The sequence below is a fragment of the Balearica regulorum genome, chromosome 1, assembly GCF_011004875.1.
Source record: "Balearica regulorum gibbericeps isolate bBalReg1 chromosome 1, bBalReg1.pri, whole genome shotgun sequence".
Lineage (NCBI taxonomy): Eukaryota > Metazoa > Chordata > Aves > Gruiformes > Gruidae > Balearica > Balearica regulorum.
Window position 1 is genome coordinate 101,397,069 of NC_046184.1, and position 25,914 is coordinate 101,422,982.

General features: G+C 47.8%; 1 protein-coding gene across 2 annotated transcripts; it reads left to right on the plus strand.

Annotated features, from left to right (window-relative positions):
- Positions 1-12,289: 12,289 nt before the first annotated feature.
- On the plus strand, positions 12,290-25,534 carry CD2 (CD2 molecule). 2 transcript variants are annotated; one of them, XM_010313259.2, is made up of 5 exons: positions 12,290-12,405; positions 15,056-15,355; positions 17,798-18,040; positions 21,433-21,552; positions 23,577-25,534. In XM_010313259.2, exons 1-5 carry the CDS (start codon positions 12,345-12,347, stop codon positions 23,783-23,785), a joined length of 933 nt encoding a protein of 310 aa, XP_010311561.1. In that variant the 5' UTR covers positions 12,290-12,344; the 3' UTR covers positions 23,786-25,534. The 2 variants fall into 2 exon arrangements, with proteins under 2 accessions (XP_010311561.1, XP_075624996.1); XM_075768881.1 differs by lacking the exon at positions 21,433-21,552.
- Positions 25,535-25,914: the final 380 nt, after the last annotated feature.

Below are 25,914 nucleotides of genomic sequence, written 5' to 3' on the forward strand. Positions count from 1 at the left end.
ATATCTTACTCCCCACCTGTACAGACCTGCATTTCAGCTGTTAGGAGTAAGCGTTTTTCTGCTCCAGAGAGGGGATATAGAGCATACACACCACGAGGTATCCTGTGGTTTTTCCTGCGTGACCACGGAGAAGACATGAGGAAATGGGATGGGAAGCCCACCTCAACCCTGCAGGCACGCGTACATGAGCTACAAGGCAAGACAGCTGTAAAAAGGGACTCTTCCAGAAAGAATGCTGCTCCAGTTTCCACCAGGCAGCCCCCCAGACCAAGTGAAAGGCCAGATCGCACTTCTGATCCTCTTGAAGGGACTTCTAAGTCCTTTTTGCAAGAGGTGAGTAGTGACTATGACGAGCAGGATTAGAGGGGCCCTGCCTCCAGCCAGGTGGAGGAAAGGGACAATAGGGTTTATTGGACTGTGTGGATCCGATGGCCTGGCACATCGAACCCACAAGAGTACAAGGCCCTAGTGGACATGGGTGCACAGTGTACCCTAATGCCATCAAACTATGAAGGGGTGGAACCAATATCTGTTTCTGGTGTGACAGGGGGATCCCAACAGTTGACTCTGTTGGAGGCCGAAGTAAGTCTAACGAACGGGGAATGAGTGGCAAAAGCACCCCATTGTGACTGGGCCGGAGGCTCCATGCATCCTGGGCATAGACTACCTCCGGAAAGGGTATTTCAAAGACCCAAAAGGTTACAGGTGGGCTTTTGGAATAGCTGCCTTAGAAGCGGAGGAAATTGAACCACTGTCTAGTTTGCCTGGTCTCTCGGAGGACCCTTCTGTTGTAGGGTTGCTGAAGGTTGAAGAGCAACAGGTGCCGATTGCTACTACAACTGTGCACCGGCGGCAATACCGCACCAACAGAGACTCCCTGGTTCCCATCCACAAGCTAATTCATCAACTGGAGGGTCAGGGAGTGATCAGCAGAACCCACTCACCCTTTAACAGTCCCATATGGCCAGTGCAGAAGTCCAATGGAGAGTGGAGGCTGACAGTAGACTATCGTGGCCTGAATGAAGTCACACCGCCGATGAGTGCTGCCGTGCCGGATATGCTGGAACTTCAACATGAACTGGAGTCAAAGGCAGCCAAATGGTATGCCACAATTGATATAGCTAATGCATTTTTCTCGATCCCTTTGGCAGCAGAGTGCAGGCCGCAGTTTGCCTTCACTTGGAGGGGCATCCAGTACACCTGGAATCGACTGCCCCAGGGGTGGAAACACAGCCCCACCATCTGCCATGGACTGATCCAGACTGCACTGGAAAAGGGTGAAGCCCCAGAGCACCTGCAATACGTTGATGACATCATTGTATGGGGCAACTCAGCAGAGGAAGTTTCTGAGAAAGGGAAGAAAATAATCCAAATCCTGCTGCAGGCTGGCTTTGCCATAAAACGAAGTAAGGTGAAGGGGCCTGCGCAGAAAATCCAATTTTTAGGAATAAGGTGGCATGATGGGCGGCGTCAAATCCCAATGGATATTATCAACAAAATAGCAGCCATGTCCCCACCAACCAACAAAAAGGAGACACAGGCCTTCTTAGGTGTTGTGGGTTTCTGGCGAATGCACATTCCGAATTACAGTTTGATAGTAAGCCCTCTCTACCATGTAACCCAGAAGAAGAATGATTTCAAATGGGGCCCTGAGCAACGACAAGCTTTCGAACAAATTAAACAAGAAATAGTTCATGCCGTAGCTCTTGGGCCAGTCCAGGCAGGACCAGATGTAAAAAATGTGCTGGACACCGCAGCCGGGGAGAATGGCCCTACCTGGAGTCTCTGGCAGAAAGCACCAGGGGAGACTTGAGGTCAACCCCTGGGGTTTTGGAGCCAGGGATATAGAGGATCCGAGGCCCGCTACGCTCCAACGGAAAAGGAGATATTGGCAGTCTACGAAGGGGTTCGAGCTGCTTCAGAGATGATTGGCACTGAAGCACAGCTCCTCTTGGCACCCCGACTCCCAGTGCTGGGTTGGATGTTCAAAGAGAGGGCTCCTTCTACACATCACGCAACCGATGCTACGTGGAGTAAGTGGGTTGCACTGATCACACAACGGGCTAGAATAGGAAGCCCCAATCGCCCAGGGATTCTGGAAGTGATCATAGACTGGCCAGAAGGGAAAGATTTCAGAATGTCGCCAGAGGAGGAGGTGACGCGTGCTGAAGAAGCCCCACCGTATAATAAACTAACAGAAGATGAGAAACCATATGCCCTCTTCACTGATGGGTCCTGTTGCATCGTGGGAAAGCATCGAAGGTGGAAGGCCGCTGTATGGAGTCCTACACGGCGAGTTGCAGAAGCTGCTGAAGGAGAAGGTGAATCGAGCCAGTTTGCAGAGGTGAAAGCCATCCAGCTGGCTTTAGATATTGCTGAAAGAGAAAAGTGGCCAACACTGTACCTCTACACTGACTCATGGATGGTGGCCAATGCCCTGTGGGGGTGGTTACAGCAGTGGAAGCAGAGCAACTGGCAACGCAGAGGCAAACCCATCTGGGCTGCCCCACTGTGGCAAGATATTGCTGCCTGGCTAGAGAAGCTGGTTGTAAAGGTACATCATGTAGATGCCCACGTACCCAAGAGTCGGGCCACTGAGGAACATCAGAACAACCAGCAGGTAGATCAGGCTGCCAAGATTGAAGTGGCTCAGGTGGATTTGGACTGGCAGCGTAAGGGTGAATTATTTCTAGTTCGGTGGGCCCATGACACCTCAGGTCATCAAGGAAGAGATGCGACATATAGATGGGCCCGTGATCGAGGGGTGGACTTGAGCATGGACGCCATCTCACAGGTCATCCATCAATGTGAAACATGCGCCGCAATCAAGCAAGCCAAGCGGGTAAAGCCTCTGTGGTATGGAGGCCGATGGTTGAAATATAAATATGGGGAAGCATGGCAAATCGACTACATCACGCTCCCACAAACCCGCCAAGGCAAGCGTTACGTTCTTACAATGGTGGAAGCAACCACTGGGTGGCTGGAAACATATCCTGTGCCCCATGCCACTGCCCGGAACACTATTCTGGGTCTTGAAAAGCAAGTCCTGTGGCAACATGACACCCCAGAGAGAATTGAGTCAGACAATGGGACTCATTTTCGGAACAACCTCATAGACACCTGGGCCAAAGAGCATGGTATTGAGTGGGTGTATCACATCCCCTACCTATCATGCACCAGCCTCTGGGAAAGTTGAAAGGTGCAATGGGCTGCTAAAAACTACCCTGAGGGCAATGGGTGGTGGGACCCTCAAACACTGGGACACACATTTAGCAAAGGCCACCTGGTTAGTTAACACTAGGGGATCTGCCAATCGAGCTGGCCCTGCCCAGTCAAAATTCCCATGCCCAGTAGAAGGGGATAAAGTTCCTGTAGTGCACATGAAAAATATGTTGGGTTAAACAGTTTGGGTTATCCCTGCTTCAGGCAAAGGCAAGCCCATCTGCAGGATTGCTTTTGCTCAGGGACCAGGGTGCACTTTGTGGGTGATGAGAAAAGATGGGGAAGTCCGGTGTGTACTCCAAGGGGATTTGATTTTGGGTGAAAATAGCCAATAATTTAAATTGCATGATATTAATAGCGATATACTGTATCAATGGTATGACCATAAGAATCACCCAAAACTAATGAAGGATGGACTTTGAAACTGAACAAAGTGCCACGATGATGGAACTAGAACTGACTTCAACTGGTGCCCAGAAACTTTATCGAAAAATCACATCTTTGGCATCCAGACTGTGAGCATGGACCATACCAGATACACCGGCTGTGAAGACTCCGGATGCAGCGTGCAACAATCCAGCAGCATGCACCATTGCTCCTGCTCTGAGAGACTGTAATGGCAGATGGAACCCAAAACCATGGACTAAATGAACTCGACAGACATTTTAGAGCGATAGCCCATAGAGTAAGGCAATGAGTTCTGTAAAATAATCTGGGCATGACGTAGATGGTATGGAATAAGGGGTGGATAATGTCCTGGTTCTGGCAAGGATAGAGTTAATTTCACAAGGAGCCAGGACAGGTGAGCCAAGCTGGCCGGGGGCTATTCCATACCATGTGATGTCATGCTCACCATAAAAGGGGGCCAGTAAGGGGCAGGGGCGGGTTTGGCGTGTCAGCGTGGCTCCGAGTGTCTGGTTGGTCAGTCGTTGGATTGGTAAATCATTCTCTGTTATCACCCATTGTGAATATCTGTTATCAACACTGTTGTTGATTGTTTCCCTCTCCCTTGCTGTCCCAGTAAACTGCCCTTATCCCAACCCTCAAGGCTTTGCCATTGTTTTTCCGTTCTTGTCCCCATCCCGCCGGGGGAGGGGTGAGCAAGCGGCGCGTGGCACTTAGCTATCGGCTGGGGCTAAACCACGTCATGTTGCACTCCTGTGAAAGCTTTCCCATCACAGGGCAATAGGCCTCAGTGAAACAACAGGCAAACCTATAATTAGGGGATTTGGGACAGCGGGGATGGGATTCAGTGATGTGCGTGAATGGGTAAAAAGTCAATTGCCTGGCAGCCAGTCTCAATTCACCTGGAGCCCACGAGAGAAGCTGGGGCGGGTGGAGGCTTTTCCGAGGTGGCACACGAGTTGGAGCAAGAGGTACCTGCCGGGTGGGACAGCCTCTGCTGCTGGTGTCTCTGCCATCACAGGATGAGCCGTGGGAGGACCGAGAGAGGAGGAGGATGCAGAGAGCAGAGTGTCCGCTGCGGAGGATCCAAGAGGAAGAAAGGGCGCAGGCCTAATGACTGAGGGTACAGAAGTGGCAGTGGGTAACGGCAGTCATAGACGCTGTTTCTTCCCTCAAGCGGGTGGGGAGGCTGCAGGGGTCTCAAGCAAGATCTGTCCTCCATCGTCCTGCAAACTCTTTAGGCAGTGTAAAATGATGTCCTCCAGGAAGCAGTAGTCACTGCTGCTTCCTCCTCACACCTACTCTCCTTGACATTTGCCACGAATCATGTTCCCCAGACGGACGCGCTCCTCTCCGGTGGTAGGTCTCACCTCCCCTGAGCCCCTCTGGCGATGCTCAGCCTGGGGCACCGGGAACTCCTCCTCCTCCTCTCTGTCTTTCTCATGAGCCACTTTCAGGGAACGTGCTGTGCTAGTTTTGATAAGCCCGAGAACAGGAGCAAACACAAATCTTCCCATAACAGCAAACAGGAAATACCTTTTCTTGTTTTTCCCTGTTTCCCCCCTCTCCCCCCGCCTTCCCCTCTAGTTCTGGCCAGCCCTTTCAGGATTTTTCTCCTGACCTCACTTTCTGGTGTGGGTTTTGCCAAGTGAGATGGGAAAAGGGTGGAGGGAAGGCAGGATCCCAGCCATTAAGCTGCTGTTTGTACATACTCCTGCCCAGCTGTTGAGGGTTTGGGGTTCTTTTTCTTTGGCTGATTTAGTTTCTGATAAGGAGTCTTGTTTCCTTACTTTTTGTTGAGAGTTTAAAGCTTTGTTATTTGGCAAATACAAATGCCTGTTTATAGCTTTCTCTGGAGAACCAGCTGTAGATGGAGACACTCTTCTTTGCTGGAGAGAAGATCAGTAGGAGTCAACACTGCCATGAATTTGATATCATCGCTCTTAAAAAAAACCCCAATGGTTAAACAGCCTCAGTGAGAGAGGAAAGTAGATGCCTGTGTTTATACTGAATTACTGATGCTGCAGAACTTAAAGGAACTTCCAAGGTAACACAAATAACCGCCGCAGCTGTAGTTCCAACCCAGCGCATCTTACATGTGTGGGCACAAGGCACGCACGGTAACTTTCATTGAGGCTACACTGTAAACTTGCAGCTCTGGAAAGTGGCGACTAAAGTTCAGCAAATTTTTACTGAGTTGCTGAAAGCAGTGTATGCAGGGGGCTTGAGAGAAATGTAGTCAACAAAAAACCTGCTCTTCCGTGATGGAAACAAAAAGAGGTGGCTGAAAGGAATCGTGATGCCATCCTGAACCTGACCACTGAGACCTTGCTTGCAGCAATAGATGCTCTGAATGGAAAGTGCTTTTAAATGGTGCTTTATAGATAGGTAGTTAGGAGCCAGGAGTTTGGGTCACAGGGGCATCGGGTTCCATTTGTTGTCCTTCTTTGGACTGTCTGGCTGACCTTAACAAGTCACTTCATCCTCCTCTGCCTCATTTCCCCATCTGTAATACTGGGGTGATCACATAGGCCTCCTCTGCAAAACAGGTTTAAGCCTTGCAGATACACCGCAGCACCTCACACCTGTGGTGTGGGGCAGCCCACAGCTGGGGTGCTGCTGCAGGGGTCTGAGTGGGCTGCTGCAAGCGCTCTGGTCTGGCTGCCACAGGTTGTCTGACTGCCCAGGGCGTGAGGAAGGAGATTTACCAAAACTCTTACGGTGCAAGGTGCCTCTCTCATTAACCTTGCTAACTTGTGAGATGCTGGTTTCCTTCTGACTCTCAGGAGTGCGACAGAGGGAGCTGGGCCTCTTGTATTGCCTTGGTAGAAATCCTGTGAAAAGCCACAGCTTGCCTCCAATCCCCTGGTGCTCAGATGCATTATGCAGAACATCATCATCCCCCATCCCCCCCCCCCCCCCCCCCCCGGCCTTATTGAGTTCTTAAACCCCAGAAATTCTCAGAAATGCAATGGCACAGCACCTTAGCCATTACCCTTCCTGGATGACAACAGGAGCCGTGGGCTGCAAACATTTAGAAAGACAGGCAGCTTTGTGCCTGTACTTTCCCCTGCTGTGGAAAAGGCCCACTCTTTGCTAAAGCTCACATAGCTCCCTGCTGCAGCTTCCCTGCGTTTCCTGTGCAAGCGTGGCGTGGTGGCAGCAGAGCTGAGAGCGTGGTCCGGACGGGGCTGAGCCCATCCTGCTGCTCTGTGACCCCCGCGCCCTGAGGACCTGCATGCCCTGGGTCTGCTGTTGCTTTTCAGTCCTGATGTGGGGCTGGGAGGGTGCTGCCTGGTCTGGCCAGAGCCGGGTCTGGTCGTGGTGTGCCACCTGTGCTTGCTCAGAGCTGCTGGGGAGAGCAGCGTGTCCTGCCACGCTGACCAGCCAAAATCTGCAACATGTTTTGCATGTTTAGTTGTGTCACTGAAATTACTAGAATAAGGCACTGAAAGTTAGATCCTAAATCTAGGATCATTATAGATGATGGCAATCAGTGTCAGACAAACAAGACTGAAATGCACCGTCTGCAAGAATAACTGGTGGGATGCTGACATCTGCTCTAGCCTCAGTCGTTGTCATGAACCACAGATTGTGAGACTGCTCTGTCTAAGGATGTTACAGTCCTTCAGACCAGACTTAAACAGGGCATCTTTTATGAGGTTTGGCTGTTGACAGTCTCACAAGTAGAAAAGAAGAAAACGAGTCTGAGCGAGAGAACACCTGGGGCTGATGATCTGGTATTACGGACATCACAAGGGAACTGTTTATCTTGAAATAATCAGCTAAGGACTATTCTGTATGAGTCATGGTTTGAAAGCTTCCATCTACCTCCATTTAGAAAAGGATGAAAAAGTTTCTGCAGACAGCCGTTTCAGTGCTGACAGGGTGTGTCACTATTTTTGGAATATTTCTACTGTGTACAGGCAAAGCAGTGCTCTCAGTTTGCACATAACAGGCCCCAAGCCGCTGAGTCAGCATCCCCGCCAAACTTTTGGCCGAAGTTCATGATCTTCATATTTGCACCGCTTCATTCAAGCTGGACTTCTTCCTTTCTTGGCTCCTGTGTAAGGCAGAGGTGAAAAGGAGGGGGATAGGTGGCCTTCATCAGCCAAATGGCTGCAACTGTATGTGGAAGCCAGCAGTTCCTTGGCATTTCACAGTGTAGGGGCAACTCCTCCTGCCAGGGCTGACTTCGCTTTTTCCCCACTCCAGCCACTGCCCACAATTCACCCTGTCCTGCAAAGTTATGCCAAAAAAGAAGGGAATGTGCCATCGTGAAACCCTCAGCTACCATCCAGGGCAACCCAGATGGACCCTAACTGTTAGTCTTGCAGCCTAGGGTGCAAACTCAGGATTGCTCCCAAAAATAATGTTAGACTTATCCAAAGTTTCTCCTCCATGTGATATTACCCATCTGGTGTTTCAATCAAGATCACGTTTGCTCTTCTCCTCACAAACTGTGCCTAACTGAAGGCCTGTCTTTGTGAGACATTTAGAGGTATGAACTTGCAATACTCTTGTCAACTTTCATGGTGAGGGTGTCAGGTGGTGGTGAGTGCAGGGTGTCTGACTGTACTTTCAGGGAAGAGTAGTGAGTCCCATGCAAATGCCATTTAATAAAATCTAAGCTTCATACCAGAGGAGATGGTGCAAATTATCAGATGGGCAACAAATCCACACTGGCTTATGGCATGCTGACTTTCCTGAGAAGAACAATCTAAGTGTATTTGTACTCTTGCTTTTCTACATCCAATAACATTCTCTTTTCTTATCAGCCTCAGGCATGAATGTTTATTGGATTGTCACTAGGTTGAAAACTTAGAGCTTGGAACAGCTACATATTGTCTCTTGAGATGCTGCTTTCAGATGTGTGGGAGTCAGTCACCTTTACATGGAAATGTAAGTAAGATACTTACATTCCCTGTGAGGAAACTGCTTAGTGCGTTACAAAGAACAGAACAGTAAAAGAGAGAGCAAGCACCAAAAGCAAATGTGTATGACTAGAACACTTTGTGGCTTTTGCAGTGGAAACAATACCGCAGAGATAACAGTGGCTGCAAAGAAACATCCCATTGTCACAGCTGCATTCGTTCCTCTGCTCCTTGTGCAGCAGAATATGGAGAAGTCTAGCAATGCAGTGGTCTAACCAGAGGCCAAGTGTCCTCAGCCGTGGGCTGACAGGCCTAACTGAAGACAGGTCCAGCACCACCATACTTTCCTGTCGGTGCCCTGGTTTTCTAGCTGGATTACGTTGAGCCCAGCAGCGTTACTTCCTGCGTAACGGGTAGGAGAGAGGGTGTCTGCAGCAAGCAGAAGAGCATGATGGTTATCTGCAGGCCTGGCAGATCTTGCCTCGTCCTGCCCAGCACAACTTGGGACAGTGTTTGGGCTGTGGCAGCACACGGCTGTAAGCAATAGTTCTCACCGTGCCTGTCCTGCTCCTTGGGGAGCATCGCCGCTTGGTGCGGGGGCTGCTCCACCAGTGCTCCCTGCTGTAGCTCTTTTCAGGACATGCATCCCACACCACATTGCTGAAGGTACATGCTGGTCTGCAGAGCTCCTCTGTGGCAGTAGCCCAAAGCTTCTGTGCTTTCCAGAGATACCCATTTGCCTTCAGACACCCTCTCCTTCATGCTTTCCCTTGGGGGGGGGAAACAGGGACATGAGCGCAGGGACTTCCAGTGCTTCACTCCCACTAACATCCAGAAAATCCTTTCCTTCTAAAATGGGGATTGAAGCTGTCCTGGTTCTGGCAAGGATAGAGTTAATTTCACAAGGAGCCAGGACAGGTGAGCCAAGCTGGCCAGGGGCTATTCCATACCATGTGATGTCATGCTCACCATAAAAGGGGGCCAGTAAGGGGCAGGGGAGGGGCAGCGCAGTTTCAGCGCGGTTCTGGGTCGGGCTGAGTGTCTGGTCAGTCGGTCGTTGGTTCGGTAAATTGTTCTCTTTTATCACCCATTGTGAATATCTGTTATCAGCACTGTTGTTGATTGTTTTTCCCTCTCCCTTGCTGTCCCAGTAAACTGCCCTTATCCCAACCCTCGAGGCTTTCGCAGTTGTTTTTTTTTCCGTTCTCCTCCCCGTCCCGCTGGGGAAGGGGTGAGTGAGCGGCCGCGTGGCGCTCAGCTGCTGGCTGGGCCTAAACCACGTCAGAAGCCCAGTGACGACTACAGCACGTTGTCTTGCTCCTAAGACAAGGAGGGTAAAGCCACAAGGATATTGCCATTTCCACACTTCTCATCTGGCAGGAAGGCTGAGGTTAAGAGACACGGGCTGCTTTCTCCTGGTCCTGCTGGGTCTGACGGTGCAGAAGGTTTCTGATGCTTGTTAGAAAAGGTGCTGCTCAGTGGGATGGACTTTGCACATGCCAGGATCTCATGGGCAAATCCATGCTGCAGGTAGGTGGTATGCCCCTTTGTTGGCTTGGCTGTACTTTTGTTTTACAAAATCTCTAAGCAAGTTGATTTTGTGCACATGAACCCAAGTTTTGAGAAATACCATGGCCTGGTGCTGCTTCTGTGACGCACAGCGAACAGGGGACGTCAGCTATTGAGCCCTCACCACCTCTCTTGAGTGCGTCTTCACTGCTCACAGCAAACTCATTTTTGAACAGACCTTTCATATCCTTTAGGGGTGGTTTCTTGGTCCTGTCTACCTGTTGCTCTAACAGGAAAAAGGATGCCATGTTTGATGTGCTCTAACTGGTCTGCTGGAACATAGGGGCTTCCAGTCTGAGTCATTTCAGCTGTGGTTTTACAAAAGCACAGGCATCTGGGAATGACAAACTTGATTATCTGGAAGTAGTGACCTTCATTATGAATACAGGACATCCTTTTAAGCCTTGTTCTGCTGCTGTGGAGCTTTACCTCTCTCCTCTCTCTCTCTCTCGCCTTCACACACACACACGCGCGTGTGCATCTTTCCATATGTATTTCATTTGTACCAATCCCAGTTTCTGCCTGCAGCTCTGCAATGGGCAGTACCCGGCGAGCAGGATGGCAGAGAGCTGGCTCTGTGTGCGCACAGAGCAGGACGGTCCCTGCCCCAGCATGTTTGCAATCTGAGCGTGCCGACCAACAGACAAAGCACAGGGGTATGCTGGAAGCAGGTGGTGGCTTTGAGGGATGTTGGCTTGAGGAAGAAGTGAGACAGGGTTGAGCAGTGTGGGCAGTGGTTTCAGTGTGCCCGGGAGCCTCCCTCCACTCTGCTTTATGGACCCCACCAAAAAAAAAAAAATCAAATCAAGAGAGATCAGAGTTACTGCTTTTGCCCAAAGCCCTGTAGGTGCTCGGGCTGGAAGCAGATGTGTCCAAGCGTGCAGACCTTGCATGTCCCTGCCAGTGTGGCTGGGGAAACAGATCCGGCCCAGTCTGCTTGGCTGGGGAGATGCTTGGGCATCCCCCACCCTTTGCTTGTTTTTCTCTGCAGAGAGTAGAGGTCAGGCACAGAAATGTCATCTTGCTGCTGTTGCTTCCTCTCTCCTTTTACATACGCATACTTTCTAAGGAAACAGTAAAAAAGAAGGAAGAAAAGCTAGATTTTCCTGCGAAGTGCAAAGACAGCAATACTGTGACCTTAGTGCATTTTACCTCAGGTAACTTTTTCTCCTTTTGTGTAAAAAAAGGTAGTTTTTACCAGCATTAGTACCAGTTAAAAGATGATGAAGCTGGAGAAGGGGAGATAAGATGTCTTACAAGGCCTTTCTATAACTTCAAGGAAGAAGAAGAACATGAATGAACAAGAAAGATTTATCTAATACTGTACATCTCCTGTGCCACAGCTTCTCTTCTGTCTTCCTTCTTGGTCTATATCTGTGATAAAAAGCTGGAAGATTGCAGTGGCCACTGTAGCAGAGGGACAGTGTTGGGGATCATATGGTTCAAAACCTCACCACCCCATCTGCTTCATATGGGAATCAGGAATAAAGATTTTATTAGCTTCTCACATGTTTTTGGACCTAACTCCCATGCCTCCTCCCAGCTTCTTTCCTCTCCTTCTTTCCCACACCAACCAGCTTCAGGGCTGGCTTCTGGTAAGACCCCAGGCAGTGTTTTCATCCCCTTCCACGCTCATCCCTCTTTCGCAGCTTGCTCAAACGGCCGGCCATGCCTGCAGGACACCTTCGCGTGGCGCTGGCCAACCCCTCGTAGCTCAGACGTTGACGCAAAAGCAGATCCTGACGGTGTCTGAGGGAAGCGTGTCTCCTTTCTACGCGTTGTCCAACAGCTGTCAGCTACCTGCTCCCTGCTGGGGGTCCTGGGCTTGTGTCCCATCGCTGCTGCTGAGGCTACGGGGGGAGCAGAAGGATTCCCGTCACCCCCCCCCCCCCAAATACCGCATCCGTCTCACTGGGATGGTGGCATGCGGGTGCTGGAGTTTAACTCTTTGGGTGAAGACTGAAGAGGACGAGGGCCCGCGCTGTCCCTCCAGCTGGGTAGACAGACCTTGGGGCATTTTAGTGTGCACTTCCCTTGTCACTGCATGTTGTCCCCATCCTGATAAAACACCCCCTCGAGAGGTATTTTCTGCCCATGGTTTTTGTGCCTGTGCTAGAAACGAGAAGTGCTAGGGTGAGAGCTGGGAGGAGGGGAGGAGGGCACGAGGGCTGTACCGAGACATCCCACAGCCGCTCGCTCACAGCAGAAAAATCCTTTCACCTGCCAGAAGCTATCATTAAACAAGGCGACACTGGATTTTTTTTGACCCTGAAAATGAACTTTAGGAGGACTTTCCTAGTCAAGTGCTTGCTGCTTTTATTTGCCAATGTAAAATGTGAGTTTTTCTTACTGGGTTTTTTTGTTGGGTTTTTTTTTTCTTTTTTGGGCTAGCATTGTTAAAATTGCATTTTAAACCATTTACAACTTGGTGGGATGTTACTGATAAGAAACTAGTTCTACTTTCCCAATGAGTGAAAACCTTTGGGTTATTGCTATTATTATTTGATTTAATTTTCAGCTGGGGGGAGGGCAGGGCCTTAGTTTCCTATTCCAGTTATAATAATCTGTAAACAGTTTTGGTTTTAAGTTAATGAGCCTTAATTTGACACATGTATAATGAGAAATGTCAGCATGCAGTTTTCTCTCTGCCCTCGAGGTAACTTGTACTGCATTAGAGATCCAGTTCATGGTGCATTATCACATGTAATTTCCTTTTCTTATCAAAAATGAGCAAATCTTTTGAAAGTGCAGATTATATTCTTCCATAAATATTAACAGGAAGAGTGATATATCTCAGTGTCTTCAGTAGAGGTGAAGAAGTCTAAGATGTGAAAACAGCAAGCAAATACATACATCTTTTATATTTTGCATATTAATGCTCTCAGTATTTTTTAAAATATTAATCTAAAAACTTAATGAAGGTGTTAACTCATAGATTAGAGAAGGTTATAAGAGATGGAGAAAATACAATCATGCATAGATATTTTTTTTCCTCTGTTCATTCCACTACAGATTGTATGTATGGCTGTTTAATGCTTTTCTTTTCCTCCAGAACAAAATTAATAGATAAATAAGGAACTATTTTTTTAATTACATGATGTATAAAACATCTTCCCCAGCAGAAATGAAGATTATTCCCTTGAATGGAAAACTTCTTTCAAAGACTTCCTTACTTCTCTAAAGTTCTATGGGAGCTTTTAGTTTTTACTCTTTCTTGCGAGTGCAAGTGAGCTCTATGCTGCCAGTTCGCATCTTCCTGCCCCTTAGAGCACATTTCAGTTGGCATTAGCAGAAATGTTGTTTCATTAGCTAAATAGATTTCTAGTATCATATGTTTGAGATACTCGGCTTTCCATTAGCAAGATTATGGAGATCAGATAAACATACAGAGATGTGTCTAGGTGGTCGGTCCGTAGAGATGCCATTGAATTATCCTTGAAAACTTACATTCTTTTTTTTCTTTACTTCCAGATAGAAAAAATAAATGATAGTATCTGTTATGGAAATAAATCCTATTACTAGCTCTAAATACTCATGCGTGACTGAGCAGAAACAAGTATCAGAATTCAAATATTTGAATATTTGGTATAATCTGTAATGTCACCTACAAAGAGGATAGCTGCTTCCAAGACTAATTGATAGCCTGATTTCAGAATATTTCATTAGATATGTCAAATATGTTGTAAGAAATGCAATAGTGAAATAACAGCCTCTCCTTAGACTAGGGGTGAATTGCCAGAAGCACTTCAGTATTCATTTTCTTGTTGTGTAGAACTATTTTAGTTCTTTGATTTTCTCTAATATTGTTAGTTTCATTAATTGGGAACTGGATTTCAGTTTCCCCTCTGTGATATAGTTTATCATTGTCCTAGATACCTGGAATGAAGGACTTTATTAAAAATATGCATAAACATAGTTTTTCTCTCTGTTGGGAGAAAGGCCTTAAAATATGTAAAATTAGAGCAGAATCTGCTCTATCTGGTGATGTGAAGAGAAGTCTCTTCCTGATGATTGGCTTTAATTGAAGAGGAATGAACGTAAGAAAACGACAAATGAAATAAGCCGTGGCTCTGAGCACACATTCGATTATCAGTGAGCTTATCCCACCTGACACTTGTGAGCACTTTTCTGCAAATTTTCCACCTGCCATGGAGATGAGGACAGTACTTCACTTGAAGTGACCTCCCAGCAAACTTTGGACTCCCAAGTCCCGGTTCACCAGAGATGGACCTTGCAAAGGCTGTGGAGCAGCCTGGAGGGGTGCGGGCAGGGCACCCAGGCGCAGCCTGGAGTACATCATCTCCACTGGTAGTAACGTGACTGATGGTTAGCAGCCCTGGCTTTCCTGAATATCCCCTTCAGCAGCCACACGCTAAGTGCTGCCCAGTCCTAGTAGTAACTTTGGGAAGCACTTGTTCTGGAGAGGGGACCTGTCATCAAAGGAGACCTGCAAAGAGAAAAGACTTTTTTGGCTTTTGCTTATCTCCTACTGTCTCCAGTGCCCGATCAGTTCGCAGGATGTTGTTAGCTGATTGTTTCTCCCCACCTTACTTGCCTCACTGTGATTCTGTGATACTAGTGATACTAGTTTGTGTTCTTGCTGTCCACAAGTGATGCTTGCAGGGATGGGTGCTGTGGGTAGCAGCCTGAGCCACGTGCAAAACACGCCAAAGTGACCTTATTTTCAGGAAGGGTTAAGTTCAGGGGGAGCCATGAATGTTGGCAACCAAAATCACTCCAAATAAGTCAGCCAGAGTATAAGCTGGCTTTTGAAAGCCGGGCTCTTAGCTTCCTCATCTCCCAGAATTAAACTAGGTGCTGACATTTATCTAATGAACAATCAAGGGGTGCTTTGCAGCAGGGGAAGAAAACAGCATCAGTAATGAAGAGAGGCAATTCAGAGGGGGTAGCAAGTGACAACCTTTTGGGTCACCACTGTGGCTACTGGCAGCACACTGACGGGCTGGCTATGCTTCCCTTTACAGACTCCGTCACCAGCGAGATTTACATGGCCGTGAATGAGTCAGCTTTTCTCAGCATTGCTGCTGCTGCTGGGAAGGTGTATGATGCAACATGGTTGAAAGACAAAAAAAAGATGCTTCAGTTAAAAAATAACAGTGTTAAGTACTATGTGAACAAGGAACAGTGCAGGTGTAAGATACTCCCAAACGGGACTCTGCAAATAGATCAGGTGGTGAAAGAGGACAGTGGAAACTACATGGTGACGGTTTATCAGGAGGATGGAAAATTAAAGGCAGAAGAAGCTATAATGTTCATCGTTCAGGGTGAGTTTTTGCTCTTACCATACCATTTCCAGCATAACCCTTGGTATTCCTGCGCTCTCCTACAACCTACTCATTGCCCCCCTTTCTGTTTTTGGGGGGACTTTTCTTCCTGCCACAGACAGCAGTCTGCCACTCTTCTCCCTTCTCTTGCTCCTACTGATGCCCTCTGGTCCCCTGCTTCTTTCTGGCTCCCCTCTTTGTCAGCCACCAGGTTTCTACGTGTGCCCATGCAAGCAGCCGTGACCACCGTACGTGTTGGCAGCGGGGTGAGCGCGGACGGCCCGTATGCTGCAGCAGGGCAGGCGGTGCCGGGACCCCTCGGGCCCTGAGCCGGGGCAGCACCGCGTGAGCGGGGCTGTGCTCCCAGCAGCACCCTGCTTCCAAAAACCTCTTGTGGGAGTGCAGCAACCTATGTGAGGTACGCCTGCGGCTGTGGCACTATGCGTTTCTGGCACTTCTGGTGCTATTTATAGGCAGTGAGTTATGACTTCTGGTCCCTAGCTGCTGCTGCAGCAAGGTGAGCACCTTGTGTCGCATCTGCCAGCCTCCTGAGGAGAGGCCAGGTGGCATTAAATTCCTGTATTTAGGCAATGCTATCCCATTCCATTTTTGCTCTAATGAAAAAAAGCCAACAGTCATCTCCCTGGAGATACGCCACAATAGGAGTTGAATTTGCAGGGGGAGAGGACTCCTGCACCCTATCCTTGCATAATGTAACACAACAAATATGAAGATTGTGCTGTTCAAAGCACACTTAAGCACATGCCTGGGGATTTCAGCTGCACGGGTTCAAAGCATGAGGGCAGCCTCCATTCCTGTGCTGTGTCTTCTCCTGAGACATCAGAGCAGTAGCAGTCCAAAGCTTTTGGGGTGAGTAGGGAAGAAGGGGGTGGCTCTTCTGCTCCTTTATGGATGCTGCCACCTCTCCAGACCACTAAGCTGTCAGGCAGTGTGGGTTTTTTCCTGACAAGAAAATGATTTTGCTGTGTCCTTCTTCAGCCAGTACCACACACCTCTGCTGGCCTCCTGCGTTTGTGGGCACCAGCTGGCACTACAGAAATGATGCTTTGATAAGGCAGCAGCAGCAAAGACAGCTGAAATATAGTTTCTGCACAGTGAGAGGCCCCATGGCTAATAGACTGCTGAGAAGCAAGAGTGTCCCACTACTCTGGGAATTATTATTGCAAACTGTCTACAGATTCAGTAAGTCATCACGGCCTGATGCTACTTACTTAGGCTTTAAGGCCCCGAGATGTCACTGGGGTGTCCTGGGTTCAATTTCAGGTTAAGGTTGCAACCTAGCTATGTGCTGCATCATTTCATCTCCTGTGCAGCAGAGAGGTTGCCTTACCTCTGATAGCGGAAGTAAAGTCTTTTAGTAACTGTCGGGTGCTAGAGTCATTCGTCAGACGGATTATACTTTGTTACTAGGGTTGGACAAACAGGTGTTTAAAAAAAAAAAAAGTTTAGATTATATTATCACACAACTCTATTACCAGGACCTGGACTTTGGTGTTTCACATTGAGGCGTTCCCCTGAATTACAGGTTATAGCTTGCAGAAGGGGAGCGGGCTTAACGAGGAAAGGGTGGCTGCGGATGTCACAGCGTGAACCTAGACTGCATTTGCTTATTGGCTTTAAAATTTATGTTCTCTATAACTTACACTGCTTCTAACTAGAGGTGGCTCCGGTATGTTTTTGTTAAAAATCATGGTTAAAAAGGTAGAAATTAATTTTTTTTTTCCATCTGATGTCCCTGCCAGTTGTCCCTAGTTTAGGAAAGCCCTGCAGGCTTTTCTGGCTTTTTCAGTGCCACCAATGATAGAGAATCTGGAACAGAAAGGTGGATAGCTGTTTGCAGGACATAAAAAGAGACAGAAATCATTTCTTTCTGTCACAACCTCATTGAGAGCTTAGAGGTGTCTGGTTTGTGTTTTCTGTTCTGTTTTTATGGGTTTTCATGCTGTGGCTGTCATGCTGGCTGAGTGCCTTTGGTAGTACATAAAGCATCGTAAGGAGCTGTTTGCCCTGTCTTAGAGGAAATCTCTCCTGATGGCCACAGGCAGATCAGACCCAACTTCATCTGCACCAAAACACTGGGGCCAGAGTTGGAGGGGGCTGTGGCTCCAAGTCCCTCCCATCCGCTGCCTACCCCAAAAAAACAACTTCCTCCCCTTGCCTGGCTGGCTGGCTGTGAGCTGTGGTGATGCAGCTCTGCTTTGCTAGGCCAAATATGTAGGCTAATATACTGCATTTTCTTTATTATGGCCATGCTACTTCTGTAGTAAAGTTCTAATTTGGTCTTCATTATTCTCTGGTCTCATTAGCTGGTGTTACTCCCTTACTGCTTATTGGGGGCTAATTTTCTGTTCTGCTTAATAATGGAGGTTTTCAAAAGGAGAAACCATTTCAGATGTGCCTGTCCCTTCTCTTCTTTTTCAGACCCTGTCCCTCAGCCAGTCCTCAGTGCTCAATGTGTTAATAAAACTGCATCTGTCATGTGTGAAGTGAAGCAGAAGACTAAAGATGAAACATTTTTAATGGAACTGACTCGAGATAAAAGCAAAAGCTTGCAAAAGAATGTAACGAAGTTGGAATTGCACAAACAGCCTTCTGGGACATTCAGATGTGTTGTTAAGAATAAAGTCAGCAAAAAAACAGCTGAAAAACTAATTAAGTGCTCAGGTAAAAAAAATCTATTTTTGCTAGAATCCTCTTGGGCAGACACACAAAGCCTGACACAGTTGCACGTATCTGTGGGACTGGTCCAGGTGCCAGGAGCATCGATGGTTCCCGGTACCCATCACTGCGAGTCTAACGTCGCTGCAGCTACTGGGAGCTGATGCTGCTGTGGGAGCTGGGATGTGCGTTGTGCTTTCTGCTTGGCATTCCCCAGCCTTCTCACGTCTCCACCCTCCCCATCCCACTGCTTCCCTTATGGCATCCCTGTTCTAACAGCAGCAGGATGTGAGGTGGGCCATGCTCCTCCTGTTCTCCTGCGGCTGGTGGTGTTTTCCCCTATGCTCAGCAGGGGTTGCTGGAAGATGAGGAGAGGTTTTTCTGGAGTCAAGAGCCTTGTGGGGGCAGAGAGGCCTGTGGGGCGCACTGCAATGCTGCTTCCACCTGGGCGAAGTCTCCTGGGGGAAACTGCAGGCTGCCAGTGAGATCAGGCTGGTTGAGGGGTGAATGAAAGACAGAGAGACTCCTTCTCATCCTGTCATTTTCTCCTCCCCCTCTTCCCCCCCATCACTGCTGATTCGTCTCCCAAAAGTTGCCAAGGTATCTTAACAGACTCAAGTGGTGTCAACCATCACTGTGGTAGACCAGTGAAGTAAAGGAGAAAGCGGGGAGGCAGGCCTCAAAGTGTTTTAATTGCACACAGCAGTCTGCAAAAGGCAGAAAGGACTTCCTCCCTCATTTTTATCCTCCTTTATTCCTTCAAAACTAATGGTACTTCCCAAAGACTGACTTCAATCAACCAGTCCAAAGCCAAAGAGTTGATTTCAGTAAGATAGTATAAAACTACCCAAGCTACCACAACATAAATTAGCAGCTTATTTTTGGAAAATATAGCTTGGGATCGTCTCCTAAGTATATGAAGCCATGGCACTGATTTCAGGGGATTTGCTCTTGATTTACATCCTCATGGCGGGGAAATCAGTTGCACATTATTTTTTCTCCTCTCCATGACCATACCTATGAAGGTGGTGGTTGCTCGCTACAAGTGGATGTGGATGGGTGCTCTCACAAGGGGAAAAATAAGCTGCTTGGACTCTCCAGCTTGGCCTAGAAATCAGGAGGGAAGTTATGGAGAATTTAGCCGAGCTTTGGGGCTGCATGGCTCCAATGTACCATGGATTTTCTTACTCATTTGAACCATCATCTTTCCAAACGACAAATGCGGCAAAAAAAGTGAAGGAATTGCATTTTATATGGGCAGAGTCATGCTGAAAATGATCAGATAGGCAAAAGAAGTCATCACTCTACCCCATAAAAGTTTTGAAAGTTAAGGTAAAAACAATGTGGTGTAGTGTTCAGTTGAAACGTAATATTTCCAGTGTAGTACTTGGGAAAAGTCTTTGAATTTGCTGGGCTTGGGTTTATCCCACCTAACTGTGAGCACTTAAAGCACTTGCCTGGTCTAGATTCCCGCTAGAGCTAGTGGAGAGTGGGGGGCGGCCATGAGACTTGGGTCAGTATTTTCAATTTCCAGCTATTTCTGCCATAGCAAATTTAAGGAAAAGTCCAAGTCCCAAGGCCAGCCCACAGTGTGAGAAGGGAGGGAGCAAGCCTGAAGGTATAGAGGCCTTACTGAAGCAATCCAAGTTTTGCTGTGGCTGACTGAAGGGCAAAGAGCCAAAGGATGGGGTGGTCCCTGCTCTCCTCTGCGGACCTGGCCTCCTGAAGGATCCCACTGATGCCTAAAAATAGCAAAAAAAGGGTTGTTTTCTGCTGCATGAGTGCCTGTCCTGATGACCAATGCTCAGCCTCGTTGGTGTTGGGAAGGGGCTGAGGCACAGGATGTAGCATGGACTTTGGAGCCAGGCGTGAAAACATGCTGATGGATTAGCTCTATTTAAGGCTGGGCAAACTAGCCCAAAGACGTTGTCTTAATAAGGAAATGCGGGCTGGAGCTGGCCATCCCAGGGCAAGCATGGGCCTGCCTGCATTGCTGATGTAGGCAGGCATTAGCCATCAGCCAAATAGTTTGTTTTCACTTCTCACCCTTCAGAAGTGCTCTTATTTCACAGGGTGAGTTGGGTGGGAGAGTTTGGTTTTTCTCAAATTATTAACAGAGAAAGAAAATGTTTGCCACACTGGTCTTTCAGGTACAAATATAGCATTTCTCAGGCACCAAAAAAAACCCACTAAAACCATGCAGCACTACCCTTCATACTCAAACTGAAAACCCCTCAGACCTTTCTGTGTGGCGGCAAGACTCTACCAGCTCCATAGTAGATAAAAAATCCCTCAGCTTCCAGTCAAACGTCCTTCCAACCCTGCTGCCCTCCATGAACATCTGGTCTTGCATTTGAGGCCTATCACCTTGAATTTTGACCTTTAGCAGGCAAGGCATGCTTCAAGCGGGCTTCAGCTCAGCTAACATCATATAAACGTAACTATATGTGAATCTACCTGGGCTCAACTTGCAGCTGGGAGAAACAGGCATGGAAAGTGCAAAATACACCTCAGTGTAACATTGGCAGCTAAAACAGTTGAGAAGAACCACATCATTGAGGGTACTCGTCTTTTTTTCCACTGGGACAGCCCAGGCTGATGGTGGCATTTATACTGTAGATATTTTAGCTTTGGTGTCATCACTCTTTGCCCTCCATGTGCATGCCCAGTGAATTTTAAGGATAGTACCAGTGGTGTCATCCCCTTTGGAGCTTTGTTCCCCAAGAAGCCAAGGAAAGTGCACTTCTGATGGGTTCAGCTCCACAGCGCCAGTGCTCCAGCGTGAGTACTGAATGCCAGGAGGACAGCCCAAGCAGGAGGTGGCAAAGGAAGGCCAGCATCCAGCAAACCTTATCGGGCAAAAATAAGGAACACTCATATAAATTTTTGTTTGCCAAGAAAACTCTTGTTCTGAAACTGTGGGATGTTTTGTTATGTTCTTTTCCTTTTTGCCATTTTTTTAATTTGCGTACAGCCAAAAATTGAAGAGGAAGTACCAAAATACTATGAAGCAAGCTAGTCTCAGTGTTTTCAGCTCAGTAAGAAGTACTTAAAAAGTTTATTTTTGTTAGATGCTGAGCACTGTCTGGATGCTCATTGTCCTTAAAAGGGTCTATTGCTAGCAGGAACAGGGCATTTGTGGTAATTTAAATAAGATGAACTGGCACACATGAATGCTCTGGTTTCAATTTTCTGCAGAACTTGAATCCATTAGGGAGCAATCAAAATTCTCCATAATGAGGACCTGCAACTTTCTGCTGTGTACAGAGAAAAGGCAAAGGGTGGGCTCTCTCACTGAGACTGCCTTTACAGTCAATGCAGGAAAATACAGAATTCTAGGTAGATGTTGTGCAAGTTATTTCTTTCTCTCTAACATCCTTTTTCATTCCCTTAACTAGAGCTGCTGGAGCTTTATCTCATCTTAAGCATAGCAGGAGGTGCAATCTTCTTTGTCATCTTCGTGATTTTGCTTATTTACTGTATCAGGAAGAGGAAAGCAGAAAGGCTTGAAGGTGATGGTAAGTGTTTAAGAGGCTTTATGAGGCTATCCAGCCACCTAAAATCTTTGAGCTTCCTGCTGAGAGCACCCCTGTGGGCAGGAGCATGCTCTCTGACTTGGCATGAGCAAGAACCTGTTTTTGGCATATGGTGAGTCTCAGCAGATTGGCTGGTGTTGCTAGTCTTGGTTTCTGATATATGCTTTGAACAAAAGAATTCTTGTTCTTAAGCCATTTTGTTTATTCATGGGGGAAGAATTGCTCCTCAAAAGCTCAGCCAAGGCCACCAGTCATGAGCATCTGTGGGGCTAAAACATACCATTAGATATCCCGTCAGCAGATTTTTTTTTTCATTGAATTTATATGGTGAAAAATTAAGATCCTTGAAATTATTAGTCACATTTGGAAACATTATAGATAGTGAGAAGGAGCAAGGGCTCAGCTTTTCTGTGAGTTTCCTCAGGTATCTCACAGAACTTGTCCCCTCTACAAAACAATGTCCTTGGAGGCCTGTCAACACTGGGCATCCAACTTGGGGCACTTTAAAGAGTTAAAGTTTTCAGAGGTGGGAGAGATTTCATCTGTTGTCCAAATTCATGCCTCTAAGACCATAGGAAATACTCTGCCAGAGTCTTCTCTCAGAGTGGGCTCTCAGTCTCGATGGAGAGGTTGCCTTGAATTACAACCTGGGCATCGCTGCTAGTTTGGGTGGACAGAAGATACTGAGCTGCCACTCAGGAGGAGTTGTCTGGCCCACCTGGAAGGGGAGTCTAAAGCAGGAGGGAGGTCGACCTGCAGCCAGGGGAGCACCTCGGGCGGGCGTTAAAGGCTTGTTTCTGAGTCCTGACCCCACACACTGTGTCAGGCTTCCTGTGTGATCTCAAGTAACAGCTAGTCACTGTGTGAGTCAGTTCTCGAGTTACAAAATGGGACTAAAAGCTCCTTTGTACACCACAACAGTCTTTGTCAAGACAAAGAGGACAGTGCTTGAAGGAACCTCAGCTGATACCTCAAAGGTGCCAGTGGTCAGGCTGAGAAGAAGGGTGAGCATGACCAGTCCCATGGCCGAGGGCAGCGCAACCTCACTGCACCTTAGCATGGGCAACTTACCATGGCCCTCCTGCTACCCCCGAAATTAGGAACATGAAGAACAGGCAAGTGCTTTTCCCGTTTTCTGGGAGAGCTCGCCAGAGTGCAACCACAGGATGTCATCTCAGAAGGTTTGCCATAGCTTGTGAGCACAATGCCGGTGTGAGCATAGCCATCTGAGTGTTATTTTACATTATGGCTGTTCTTGTTTGAGTGGGATACATTACTCCCTCAATTGTGCAGTGCTAGCATATTCTCACTTCTTGGGTCTGGATTCAGCAAGAATGAAGAAAAAGTCTGGGAAAATGCAAATTAATATAAGAGGGTGAATAGCCTCTTTGAAACAGTTTGGTATGTGCTTAAGGCCATTTCAGTGTCCCAAGAGGTAAATCCCTCAATCTCTAAGTTAAGCTGATTGACATTTCGGAAATGATGAGTCAGTGATCAAAAGTCAACTGGCACAGATTTACTTCTACATGTGGGGAAATTAATGCTGGCAAAATGGACCTCTGCTTCCAGCTGCCTGGAAATCCCAGCACGGATAGCGGCAGAGTGCTTTGATGTTGCTTCCTGGGGTTACATCTCACTTTCCCTGTAGTGGCCCGTTTCCAAAAGAGGACAGAGCAGCTCGGGCTGGGGGTGTCCATCGGTGACCACTGGGGCTGGTTCCCCCAACACAGAGAGGGCAGAGCTGCCCCAAACGCCCCCCCCCCCCCCAGGTACCTTGACCTCAGCCAGGCAGCCAAAAGGCTTTCAGGTTTGCCCAGGGTGCACAGGGAGAGGTGATTTTGGTTGCTCCACTGGACTAGCAGGAACACCTGTGAGTGACAGTGGCCTTCCAGGTAAAACCAATATTTGACTTTTTCTTGTTTGGGCCAAGCACTTTTCCCTGGCTGTTCGACTTCTGCTTAGATTTGGAGTATGTGCCTGATTTCTGGCTCCTTCTCTTGTTGCAGAGGAGGATCGAAAGATGCATGCTTGCCAGACGGACAGTGAAATGGTGGTGCGGGAGCTCCCTCAGCCGCAGTGCAACCCTACCCCGAAGCAGCTGCGTGTGCAGCAACGGCCACTGCCGCAGCCCCACGTGCTGCAGCAAGCACAGCCCCCACGGCCCAGACCCCGCACTCAGCAGCGGACACCACACCATTCAAGAGAAAGACCTTGAACCTGGGAGGAATGGTGGTCTCTCTGCTGCACCATTCACCGGGAAAAGAAAGTTTCCAATAGTCAAGAACCCCTCCTGCCCAGCCTTGTGTAATGCTCAGCTATGAAATGGCAGCTTTCGTTGCAGAAAATTAGAGCATCAAATGGAGATGAAGAGACGCAGTGGAGGAGATTCAAGGTGATGGGCATTCAACCCTGTGGCCATTTTTCTTCAAGTGTCTCTGTGTTAGGATATGGAGCGTTCAGCCTTGAAACCTGTGTCTTTCTGTGGTTCACTTGTTTTTACCGCACCTTTTTGTCTTTGTGCTTTTTGGATGGATTATGTCAAGAAGAAGCTAAACCTCTAGTGAGAAAACATGGCCCTAAGGATCTTACAGGGTTTTGCGATGTATCTTTCCTTTCTTCTGCCACACGTCAGGGCAGCCCTCTGCTTCAGCATCAAATGCATGACCTCCTGGATCAAAAAAATAGTTGTATGTAATTAAATGCTTATCTGAAGTTGAAAGAATTGATGTCATCTAATGCAGAGAAGAAAATACTGAAAGGAGATGTGAGAGTCTTGAAGCATGCATGTGGGAAAAACGCAAGTGGGAAAGGAGTAAACTTCTCACTATCTCTACTGTGTTTAGAACAAGAAACCATGGGCTTAAATTGCAGGAATGCAGATTTAGGTCAGGATATTTTTTTAATTTTTTTTTTTTTTTGCAAAAGTACTGAAATAGATTTCTGGGAGAGGATCTCCATCACTGGGAGTTTCAAAGGGTGGATGAGGCAACCATCTGAGAGGCATCTTCATCCTGCAAGGGCCAGGGGAACGTGCTACATGGCCTTTCCAAGGACTGTTTCAGCTCAGTTTTCTGTGACTCCTTGCTGGCAAATAAAATGGAACTTTATTCTCAGCATAGGTCTGTTTGACTATTTAGACAATTTTTTTTTTGTCATGGAAGAGATCTGGTATCCATTGGCTCATGAAACAAGTGTTACGAACTGCCAAGCAGTCTGATTACTTGTGGTATTGTCTGAATTGTCATGGTTTTTCATCGTAGGGCCATCTTGTGTCCCTTGATTCTGCTGGTAAGCACGTCATGTATAACCAGGTGATGATAGAGAACTACTGAGAGATCTCCCTCCCAAAGGGAGAGGCTGGACTGCAATAACTGCGCATGCATCACCCTCCATGTGCTGGAAAAACACTGCTCACTCCTCTGGTCCTTGGAGATGTTCATAAGTGCCTCTATGGGACAGCTGAGGAGCTGAGAGAGGACAGACCTTCTCAGAGTGATGTCTGAATGGGTACACTGGCCCATCTGGTGTAAGAGGCAGTGCAGGTGGAGGAGGAGAACTGCAAGAGCCACAGAGCACGAGACATCCAGCTAGCATGTTGTTGTGTTAGGCAGAAGAATGTGTAGTACCTCTTTCAGGCTTGTCTATCCTACGTATGCCAGGGGAGTTAAAATGACCATCCTTTGTTTCTGCTCAGAAATGTGACTATTTTTATCTTAAGGTACAAGGGTAGGGAGGTAACTTGTCAGGGAGAAGGAGGTCTCTGCCTCCTCCAGAGCTCAGTCACTTTGCTTGAACTCCGACAGTGGGCACAGCCCTGGGAGTGTCACTTGCTCTCGCCTTAGCTTTCTGCAGCTTGTTTTAGGGCTTTCACTATTTAAAGTTGCATTTGGTAAACATTTCATGGTTAATTTTGTAACATATGCTATTATCCCTGTAGTGAATGAATAAAGATGAGAGTGGGTGCAGAGAATCTTAGTTCACACCTGTGCTGGTACTTCAGTATCTGGATCTCGCCTTGGTACAAAGGAGAGAAGAAAAACATTTTGGTACCTGAGCCACGGAAACACGGATTCAGGAGGTGTCACCCCGATCCCCGGGAGGTACTGGCTGCCACCTGAGTGCTTGGGTCGGTGTGGGTGAGCACAGCCACCGTGCCTGCCTGTCCCACGTGGCTGGAGCTTTGTCGGTGCCCTCTCCAGAGCAAGCAGCTGAGCTGGGACTCCTCTGTGGTTACGGGAGCACTGGTCCTTCCTGGGAGAGAGGGAGAGTTGCTGGGACCTGAGGAGGAGGGTGGGATTCTCCTGGGAACCCCTGCCACTGAATAGTGCTCTCTGTGCCCCGAGA

Bases quoted from the DNA above. Each gene is read 5' to 3' on its own strand.
- CD2 (XM_010313259.2), top strand. From the start codon at position 12,345: ATGAACTTTAGGAGGACTTTCCTAGTCAAGTGCTTGCTGCTTTTATTT. The intron at 18,041-21,432 runs GTAAAAAAAATC...TCCCTTAACTAG, and splicing joins AAAACTAATTAAGTGCTCAG to AGCTGCTGGAGCTTTATCTC. The intron at 21,553-23,576 runs GTAAGTGTTTAA...CTCTTGTTGCAG, and splicing joins AGAAAGGCTTGAAGGTGATG to AGGAGGATCGAAAGATGCAT.